The following is an 11,397-nucleotide window of genomic DNA, read 5'->3' as shown; positions in this document are numbered from 1 at the left end:
TGGTATTACAGGCGTCATATCCACTTCCATTTATCTGCGGGCAGCAGAGGCTGTAGAAGCCATAGAAATAAGGAGACGTGGACACGGATTCATGAATAGAGACGATGGAGTCTACACTTAAGATCACGCAGGGGACTGTGTCATCGACGAGGAGGGCGCAGGCAGCAGAGGGCGACAACATCCTCTGCATGCCCACAGATAAACGTAGAAGGAAGTGACGCCACCAACATCATCACAGCTCTGAAGATGGCTACAGGAAGTAGCTGAAACGTTAGCAAACAAGGAAAAAAAACAGCTTTTCTTTTCGGCAGGTTCATCTTTCCTGGTAAAAACATGTTTGCTGCAAATCCGAAGATACTTTGAGGGCTAGTCCGTTTGACTGATCGTTGCAGTTCATCTCCGTCCTCAGTCTCCATCAAAGTTATCTGAAACAAAAACAAACAAAATGAATAAATAAAGGAATAGTCTTTACAGCCTTGTCTGTTAGTGCAGCCAACATCAAGCTACTACAATTTAATGTAAAATAAACGAAATAAAAGTGATTAAAGGCTACAAACTGGCTTATTTTGACTAGCTTCACTGGAGTTTCAACATGTTTAAACAATGTTTTTGCCAACCATCATGGCAAAGGGGGTGGAGCCATGAGTGGTGTGACGTCATATGCAAAGGGTCAATAGTGAAAATACGGCTTTCGTGTTAACTCCCAATGTCTGCTGGGATACTACAACACCCCGAGTCTCTAAATTCTGGTTCTCCATCCTTCCAAGGCTGCATTTGAAGGGTGATTACATCGCACCAATGCAACAAAGGCTGTCCAAATCCAAAGGCTCCTCCAAATGTGGCCTACAAATGCATCCTTCTTCTTCATGTTTCAAAGAGAGCTTTTGTGACCCAGCCTATCCCAAGATTTATTGCAGGCAGAAAGGGGATTTTATATACACACACACACACACACACACACACACACACACACACACACACACACACACACACACACACACACACACACACATATATATATATATATATATATATATATATATAACAACAATGGAGGAGGAGATAGTTTTTGATGTTATATATTCAGATCAAGTACAAATTAAAAAGCTTAAAGAGTTTGTGTTGTTAGGCTTTGTCCTTCTCATTTCATTGCAGTTGCTAGGCAACAGGACTTAATTGATTAATTAATTGAAATCTCAAAGTTTATACTTTCCTATTTCATGGTCACCTACATCATTCAAGTAGGCCAGGTCCTTTCAAGGAAACATCCTCTGAATTTGGACTCAGAAAGGGTAACGTGACTTCCTGTGGTGTGATATGACTGACTTAACTGGAAATAACTAATCATACGTGATGCATTTTTTCTGTTCTCTTTGCAGAACTGCATCTTGTCACTGTGAACAGAAACTCAGTGTGAAATCCAGGGAAGGAAAGATGGTGACCTTAGAAACCTCAGGGGCTCCTGTTCCTCTTACATCGCTGTCACGTTGGTACCTCTATGCCATTCACGGCTACTTCTGTGAAGTAATGTTCACTGCTGCCTGGGAGTTTGTGGTTAATTGCAACTGGAAGTTCCCCGGCGTGACCAGTGTGTGGGCACTCTTCATCTATGGCACCTGCATCCTTATCGTTGAGCAGATGTACCTGAGGTTGCGTGGCTGCTGCCCTGTGCTGCTGCGCTGCATCATCTACACGTTATGGACGTACCTGTGGGAGTTTGGTACGGGGCTGCTGCTCCGTCAGTTTGACGCCTGCCCCTGGGACTACTCCGAGTTTCGCTACAACTTCATGGGGTTGATCACAGCTGAGTATGCCTTGCCGTGGTTCTGCGCCTCCTTTATTGTAGAGCGCTTTGTCATCCGCAAAACCCTGCGGCTGCGCTTCCACGAGGGGCCCGAGGATGGCTGGTCAAGTGGCCGATCCAATCCTGGAGGTACTGCAGGAACTCTAGGAGGTGGTAGACATAGAGAGCAGAGCAGAGGGATGGAGAGTAATGCTAATGGTTACCTTAAAGTGGAATGAGTCAAGAAGCAGGCACCAGGAGACTGATCCAGCTCCAAAGGTCTGTCAGAGCTGCTTGACCCTGCTCCGCCACCTTTCAGAGGCAGTTTACCATCTTGATTGCATGAAGTGAAGCTTGGCAGCTGTTAAGAATCAGCTGGAGAGCATAGTGTCGAAAAGTACCAAACGAGCCAGAAAATGAATGTCCAACTGTGACTGCAAATGCTCAAATCACTTAGACTGTCCTAAGTAGAGACACTGTTGTACCTCTAACTGCTGCAAATCATTACGCATCCACCCATTTCACTGTGGGTTCAAAAGAAGGTCTTGAATGATCACGAGTAAGCTTAAAACCCCTTTTGTCCAGACTTAAAAAATAATAAGAAAATCCTACATGCTGCAAAAACTAGACTTTCCTTTCCATGAAATGGCTCGTTTGTCAAATCACCCAAAATAATAAATAAAACGCTTGCAAAGCTAAATTTCCATGTAGCTGCACTTGTAAAGTATCATTTTCATATGTGCAATATTTAGTAAAACCTTTTTTTTGTTATGTAGCCACAGCGGCTCTTTAAAGTTCCAGTGTGTAACATTTATGGCGACGTTTTGACAAAATGCAATACAAATATTTATATAAATTATGGATTTATAAAATTATGGTTTATTGGTGTTAAATGTAAACTAGTCATTTTTTGTTTTGTTAGAATAAATATTTATTCATAGAACCTCCAGGAAACTCCACATTCTTCTAGTTCTACTAAACTAGTTGCAAAATAAATAAATAAATAAATAAATAAACAGACACAAGGCAAATTTGTATAAAATTGTATGTGCATGTTGAAGCTGCACTTACATAGAAGTTGATGGACATGACAACATTCATGCACCAAAAATGTACATGCACTTATAGAAGTCCCTTAAAGTTGTGCCACATGGAGGGAGATGGAAGTGGCTATCTCAGAATATGGTTCTGACCAATTTACTGTTTATGCATCCAGTTAGTTAGTGTTTATTTCAAACATGCAAAAAACAAAATAAAAGAACAATACATAATAATCAAATAAGCAAAAACAAAAAAGAGAAAAAAGCAATATATATATTTCATAAATAAATATTTAAAAATAAGATCAATAAGATTCAAAACTCAATACATGCACTGGCTGGAATAAAATCATAAAGATATCCTCTCGTTTTGTTCTTGTAAAATGGCTACGGTTATCGTTTTTGTTATAATCTTTTGGTTTAAAGTTTTGTTTACAGTTAAAGACTACTACAGCTACACCACTTGGCCTGTTTATTCACTTAAAGGTGGAATAAGGAACACAACACCAAAGTGACATCTAGTGTGTGGAGGTTGTAGTTGCAACAAAAGCACAAGTTTTCTAGATGTTGAGATACCAGTTTAACTGCTGATATGTGAACATTTTTATTTGTGTCCATCTTCTGTAAGCTTTAATTAAACTCACTCTGGTTTCTGATTTTTTTAATGGTAGCTCCTCTTCTGAGAAGGATAACAACATCTTCTGGGCTCAGAAGCAGCTGCTTGACTTGCTGAGTCTGCCCTCTATTGGCTGGCAGGTAGATGGAAGTGTGAACCCAGTTTCGCGCTCCTTAAAATAAAAATGTGATTATTAGGGATGCTACGATCCGATCACAGGATCGAGAATCGGTCCAGATCAAGTGTTTTTGAAAGGATCGGAATCGGGAGAAATAAATCGGATTTAACCTTTAAAGACAAACATTACTTTTTAAAATTCATCCTGAAATAGAGATTTTCAAATGGAATAAAAATGGCTTAGTTTTTATTTCAATAAGGTCCTCTACATCAATAATTTCTTGTATGAAAACAACGTAGTAACGCGACAGAATTTATGGCAGGCAAGCTACAGACAGTTGTGAGCATTCTGAGTGGTCAACATACTGGACACAGCTCCATGATTCGCTGTCTTCAAACAAGCTACTTTAACCGTCGGCTTTTCCAAAAACAAAGCTAATTTTCTTTAATCCCCAGTTTATCTCTAACAATCACAGTTCACAGTGGAGTCAGACAAAAACGCGGAGCCAGCCGCCAGAGAAAGTTACGCTAATAAACAAAGATAAACTGCCAACAGATTGCAAAACATCTGGGTTTCTAGTTCTCCTGCAGCACCGGTGCTCAATACGCCCCGCGGCTGGCTGGACCCCGCTCCCGGAGCGGTGGAGCTGCAGGTTATGCAGAGATAAGTTACCCTGCCTGCTCCGTCGCATGAACACGGTTCACCGCTGCACACTGAGGGAGTAAACAACTTGAAATAAAAGCAATGCTGCTACTTTATGTATACTCACAATATAATAATCGGTGGACTTCCTAAAAAAACGAAAGTGAAACTTAAAGGACAATTTGGATGTGTTTTCTTCTTATTTTAATGCTTGCTTGACCGCCCCTTTATTTTATTTTTTATTTTAATACTTTGCTAAAATGTATTTATTTTCTTCTTATTATTTTAATGCTTTTCTGAAAAGTATCGGATTGGGACTCGGTATCGGGAAATACTCTAAATCAAACGACTCTGAATTGGATCGGGAGCAAAAATATATATAAAAATAAAACGTGATCTGAACATCCTTATTGATTATTTATTTATTAAAATATAGCTTTTAAAGGAAATATTGTGTCTTCATTCTGCACACATCTAAATGCCCTGTGGAGGTATTTTTGAAATATAGCTTTTTATTAAATTGTTCCATATTCAATCTCTAAATCTTGGGTGGGGAGGTGTGTGTGTGTGGGGGGGGGGGGGGGGGGGATGATAAAAATAAAGTTTAATGCGAATATTTATAATAAAATCTAAATATATGAAGTTACATCTAAATATTTCAAATTAAAGCAAAAAAGAAAACAAAAAATACATGTATACAATTGAAAAAATTCAAGATTCAAGACAACTTTATTAGTCCCTGAGGGGCAATTCGAGACAGCATTGTGAAGCAGCCAGCACTTAAATCTCTAAATTCTAAAAACACAACCAATTTACACATTTGTAAAACCCATAAAACCTATACACACATTCATGTCAGAACCTCACATGTGAATGACCAACAATGAGTAAACTTTGGCTCACACACACACACGCACACACAAATACACATGCATACATGTAACTATGCACACACACATACAAGTAATGCACAAAATGAAAAATAACCATATTCTAATTTTACAATTCACGTATTTAGATTAAAATGAAATTGTTATATGTTTAACTTAATATATTTAGATTTGACCTTATCTATAAACTTTTTACATTGCACTTGAATTGAAGTCGAACCATTTCGAAATATGGTGATTTCATAAGTTAATGTGGAAAAAATCACCTGATTTTCTCATGAAGAGCTGGATGTCGCAAATTGGAGTCAAGCATCTGATAGTTCACACTGGACCTTTAAGAATGCACCCTTCCTCTTGCTGCTCCCATAACTTCTATTTATCTTTTTTATGGTATTCAAAAATACTTTAAGGAAAAATAATCAGTGATATATTTACTAAACTAATTTCACAGCCATGACTGTTTATCTTGCATGTATGAAAGTAAAAAACAAAAACATGAGGCCAAGCTGGTCTGCTGTAGTTTTCAGTGCGGGTTGGTGGTTTTCTCCTAACAGCATTTTGACGTGCCCTTGAGCAGGAAACAGAAACTCCAAACTTCGTTTTGTAAGCAGGTTAAAGGTCCAGCATGGTAGCTGTTAAACCATTCTTGTATAAATACGTTTTGCAGGGGTGGGGTCTATTCAGAGAAATATGAAGGTGCTAAACAAATAAATGCAAAGTTTTAAAATCATCATGAGGACATTTCTGTAGATGGGAATGATTGTGAGTCACTACAATCAGATTTGAAACTCTATGTAATAAAAATTTAGCTCATCATTATTTCACTCGGTGGGTTTTGTGTCTGATCATTTTTACTGGAAACCGATGATCAGTTCTGTGAAGATAGGATGTCTTCTTGATCATTTTCAACATATGTTACAGAAATGTTGCCATGCAATCAGACTAAGTCTTCTACAGCAATACCCTTTCTAAAAGACAAAAAAAAATGGTGTCATATCAAGAACAATTAGCCAGAACTTGAAACACTTTTACAGCCGCAACCATGAAGCATGTTTTGTCCATGAAAATGCAAAAAATCTCAACATGGAATTTCATTTGTGGAAATGCATCACTCTCTGGAAGTCCAGTCGAAACCCAATCACTGCTGCACACTCTGCTGAGTCGACACACTCGGTGGAGATTTGCTCTAAAAACAATGGAATTAGCTTCATTTTATTTCCTTTTAAAAAATATGAGCAGGTAAAACAGACCAACTGGTCAAATGAGAAAGAAATAGATGAATAATAATAATAATAATAATAATAATAACAAAGAAGAAATCTTATGAATAATAACAGTTTAAATGGGGTTTAGCAGCTCTTGCATCAGGATGCTTGATATTAAAACATGATGGACTCTTTCTAGGAAGCATGCATAAGAAAAATTCATGACTTATTATAGCCATTGTGATCATTAGTTCAACCAGACGAGGTCCAAATCCTTGTTTCTTTAATCAGTGTTTCAGACAGTGACCTTTTAGTGTGGCTGCAGCATTGTTGCCTTGTTTCCAGGTCAGATGAGTGCTGCCCCCTTGTGGATACACAGAAAATTGTGAAAGCTTAAAGCCCTTAACACTTGCATTTCCCTTTAGAACTTTTTTTTTTTTTTGCTTAACCCTTTGATGCATAATGGTCACTACAGTGGACAGTTACTCAAAATTGTTATTTATTTATTTTTGCTATTAAGCACAGCTGTTGAAGACTTTATTGCATGTGAGCCCCCTCCATTTGGGCTTCAGCAAGTCAAGCCAACATATTTCATGTTCAGAATGCACACTGTCCACTGAGCTGGACATGCAATAAATTATTTGTAAATTAACAAAATGTTACAAAAAATATTTGGTGAAATTTGTTTCATTCACACCTAAAGATGAATGAAAAAATTGTTTAAAAAGTAATGGTTGAAGATTTCATAATTCATGCATCAAAGGGTTAAAGCAATACTAAAACTGTGCAGATTTCTCCTGTTCTGTTAAATATTCTACAAAGGGGAGCTCTTTTGCACTTAAAGTCTTTATCCAATTCTATTTTGGATTCAGAATGTCTCAATGTGTAAAATGTAGTACGCGTGTGAAGCAGCATTTAGTGTCTGGATGTGCATGAGCTGGTACTTTCTTTCACTGTCAAACTCCTGTTTTACCTGCTGATTTGTGACCTTCAAGTAGAGAGGAGTCTGTTTCTAATTTGATTTGATTTAAATGTAATATTTTGTAGCTGCTGTACGTGAACATATTGTATATGTAATGAATGATTTATCCATCTGAACTTGATATGAAAATGTATTTGGTGCGTGTGTGTTGAGAGCGTGTGTCGGATGCCTTTTAATTTCTTTGACCTGTAATGAACCGCATACATTAAAAGTGACCCACTTCTGAATTTTTCCCAGGTGATCAGAAATATTTTTGGTTGAATAAATAAATAAACAACTAAATAAATAAATAAATTAGCATTTATTGTTATGTTGTAATGTCAAAACAAAATTCCAATAAATTAAAAAATGACAGAATAAATACTTAAATAAAGATAAAAGCAGTATGCAGCTATTTCTTAACTGTAAAGAGACTTTTTGTTTCAAGATTCAAGATCATTTTATTATCATTGCACAGGTGTACAACCAAAGTGACTTTATGCTCATTAATCCTCTCAGGCTCTAAATTAGTTTTGATGAAATGACGAACAACTTAGTCCTTCAGGGGTACTTCAGAGTTAAAAATGCTCATGAATTACGTATGTGGAGTAACCAGGTAGGTAGGTCTTAATGTTGCAAATCTGCAACGCCTGCCTCCAGAGGGTTAATGACAGCTCACGTAAAGAGGTAGTAAAGTAAAATAACAAGGCTAGAATTGATGTCACACACACACACACACACACACACACACACACACACACACACACACACACACACGCACGCACGGACGCACGCACGGACGCACACACACACACACACACACACACACACACAGCCAGTTTAAGGGTCAAAAATATGTAAAAATACATGAAGTACATGGTAATAAGACAAGTCTAGGCTACAAACTGACATATAAAGTAAGCATAAATGTCACATGTTGCAGTATCAGGGTTAGTGTAAAGGGGCTGTGGTGCACTGATTGTCCAGCAGAATCACTGCTAATGTGACCTCCGAGCAGTAACATTCAGTTCAGTGATGACTCTTGCATAAAAGCTGCCTAACAGCCTGGTGGTGAGTTTTTGTTGCCTTGTATCGTTTACGAGACAGAAGAGGTTTGAAAAGATGGTTACCAGGGTGGGCGGAGTCCTCAGGGGGTTTGTGGGTTTTCTTAGGCAGTGAGTGGTGAAGATGTCATTCAGGGCAGGCAGGTGTGTGTTTGTTTGTGTTTAGAATGAAACAAACAGTCAAAAAAAAAAAACAGCAAATGGGGAAAGTCTGATAATCCCATTAGTCATCATCATACACTAATGAAATTGAATCTCCGTAACCCCAGTGGTGACCCACAAAAGTTCCATAGGGGTGGCCATGGGGCCAGAGAAAAGTTTGGCGTGACACTTCGTAATGGTCCTTGTGGTAAATCTGGTAATGTTTAGCCGGTAATGATGCAAATTCTTCTTTATTAATTTTCATTAAAAAAACACGCACAAATATGATTTATTAACTCATTAACTGCCAATGATGACTAAAGGATCGTTTGCATTTTTTTACTGTGTGGGCGTCGGACAAGCCCCCGCACCGTGAGAACAAACATACCAGCTCTAAAGCCAATCTTCATCTGCATACGTCACACGTCACGTTTTCAGGAAGCGAAAAATCCATGTGTTAGGAGATCGTTTTGGGCCGCTGCTGTAAAAAAAGTGAGGCGAGAACCGGAAAAGCTTCTGCTGATCACAATTTGACTACGGATTATAAAAGAACGGATAACGCTCGAAACATGCGGATTCTTACTGATGTAAGAGGTGAGTCTACTCTTTGTTTTGTTAGTTTTGGTGTTGACAACATCTTAGCATGCAACGTTCTGTGACTCTTAAAAAAACAGTAAAAACGCTGGCAGTGACAAGCTTTTCGGATGAGGAAACAGCTGGCAGTGAATGAGTTAAAGAACACTGGTCTTCTCTGAGCATGCACATTGAATTGGCCAGCAATTTTCTAGAAGTGGCCATGGCCATCCCTGGCCACCCCTTGGGGGTGCCACTGCGCAACCCTAACAACAACAACAACAACAACAACAACAATAATAATAATAATAATATCCCTCGTTCCCCCCTCTCGCTTACATCTGACCAGATGAGGAGATTACGGAGGCAGCTTAAGAGCAGGAAAACAGCAGAATTCGACGGGATCAGCCCCAGACCGCTCAAAGGCTGTGATGACCAGCTTTGTGAAGTGGTCACGCACATGTTTAACCTGAGCCTTCGGTTGGAGCAGGTCCCCATCCTGTAGAAGACCTCTTGTGTGGTTCCAGTTTTCCAGACATCACAATCCAGAGATCCAGACCACTACAGACCAGTCCCCTTGACCTTCCACCTGATAAAGACCATGGAGAAACTCATCCTCACCCACATACGCTCCGTGGTAACCCCCTAGATGGACCCACTGCAATTTGCACACAAACCAGACATGAATGACCTGCACTTGTATAGTGCCTTTAAGAGTCAGGGGACTCTTGCTTGTCAGAAATCCAAGATGAAGAACTTCACGAGAATTAAGGGAAGACAACGCTATTCTTTTGGCCATGAGCTAATTTAAGATGGATTGAGGCCAAAGGTATAACGCCAACTAAAATGAGCAAATCCTGTTTCAAACTCAAAACACAACCAATAAAAAAGGAAATGAACAAATAACCAACATCAGCTTGTATTCTATACCAAAAATAACAGTAGACCCCTCTTATCCAGGTCATAACCTTCACACCCTCCTACCCTCAGGTGCTGTGTGGTGCACAAGCTGCGGAATCACTTCTCTGACCTTTAACTGACCCTCTGTGGTTTATTTACCTCAATAATTGGGGCAATGGTGAAACTGGAGTCAAATGCTTGCCCCGTAATCGGGAGGTTGTAGGTTCGAGCCTCGCTTAGTTCGTCGTTGTGTCCTTGGGCAAGACCCTTAACCCACCTTGCCTGCTGGTGGTGTTCAGAGGGACCGGTGGCGCCTGTGTACAGCAGACTCGCCTCTGTCAGTGCGCCCCAGGTCAGCTGTGGCTACATCGTAGCTCGACACCACCAGGGTGTGAATGTGTGTGTGAATGGGTGAATGACTGGTTGTGTTGTAAAGCACCTTGGGGGGCTCCAGGACTCTAGAAGGTGCTACATCAAATGCAGGCCATTTACCATAATTGTAGATTTAGAAGGTTTTTGCTGTTTTAAGTATCTGTAAAAATCTGCAGATCTTTTCAGTCATTTATTATATTTTCTTTTTCTAAACAGAAGATGAAAACCTTCAGAAAACAAGTTTGAACTACCAGTGTTTATTAGGATTTTGACATTTATTTAACAAGAATTAACGAATATACAAGTGGTGCCATGTTTATCGTTGTTTCTAAATGTTGTTGTTTGCCTTGTCGTGCATGCAATACATTTGACTCTCCCCATAAAAGAATCTCCTTTTACAGTGCACCAGCAACATGAGGACATATGTTGTAAAGTTATAGCACACTGTATTTGTGTAATTGAGACACAGCTGCTGATTTAGGCTGCAGTACACAAGTCCAACCACTTGAGGCCCCCCCTCACAAAAAAACACCTCTAATTTCCTGGCTGAGTCTGTGGTCTAAGCTAATGCATTTGTTTCTGAAGCTGGTTGTTCTTCTGACCTGGCTTTGGAGCACAGAAGTGGATTAAAATGCTACTTAAATCATGAGTGACCTTTTCTGATAGTGAACACGAGGAGCACCTTGTTACCTGTTTATGACAAGCTGCAAACTCATCATAGATATCATCAAAAATGACAGCGGCAGGAATACTTTTTTTCTTTAAAAGCTTTTAAGAAAAAAGAAAAAAGTGTGTGCCGCCACACCTTCACTAAGCTGCTGAAAACTGGATCATCAAACCCTCTGATTGACTTCCTTCTGGCCCCGGGGCCTCCAGTGAACCAGACAGCTCACCTGTCTACAAAGGTGTGTCCACTCTTCTGCGCCAACATTTTCAAGCTCCACCTCCTTTGACACCTTCCCGCCGAGCAGTCACTTGCACACCAAATATGGAGATGGCCAACCTGTAATCTGTGTCCTCCCTGAGGCAGATCCTGAGGCTTGTTCTGTCAACACGTTCAAGAGTTCACACCCTCGGTTTGTGTTCAGCTTA

The 11,397-nt window shown here is 39.5% G+C and overlaps 1 protein-coding gene across 2 annotated transcripts in view; it reads left to right on the top strand.

Annotated features, from left to right (window-relative positions):
• Window positions 1-4,757, top strand: part of tmem229b (transmembrane protein 229B) — a 25,290-nt gene extending 20,533 nt beyond the window's left edge. Inside the window, exon 2 of one of the 2 annotated variants that reach the window (XM_054741746.2) lies at window positions 1,380-4,757. In XM_054741746.2, coding sequence (XP_054597721.2) covers window positions 1,435-2,022 — 588 coding nt within the window. In that variant the 5' untranslated portion in view covers window positions 1,380-1,434 and the 3' untranslated portion in view covers window positions 2,023-4,757. The remainder of the gene's footprint in view (window positions 1-1,379) is intronic. The other variant, XM_015969586.3, reaches the window with a different exon arrangement.
• Window positions 4,758-11,397: the final 6,640 nt, after the last annotated feature.

Source organism: Nothobranchius furzeri, chromosome 18 (assembly GCF_043380555.1).
Source record: "Nothobranchius furzeri strain GRZ-AD chromosome 18, NfurGRZ-RIMD1, whole genome shotgun sequence".
Taxonomy (NCBI): Eukaryota; Metazoa; Chordata; class Actinopteri; order Cyprinodontiformes; family Nothobranchiidae; genus Nothobranchius; species Nothobranchius furzeri.
This window is presented reverse-complemented; position numbering and strand designations above follow the sequence as displayed.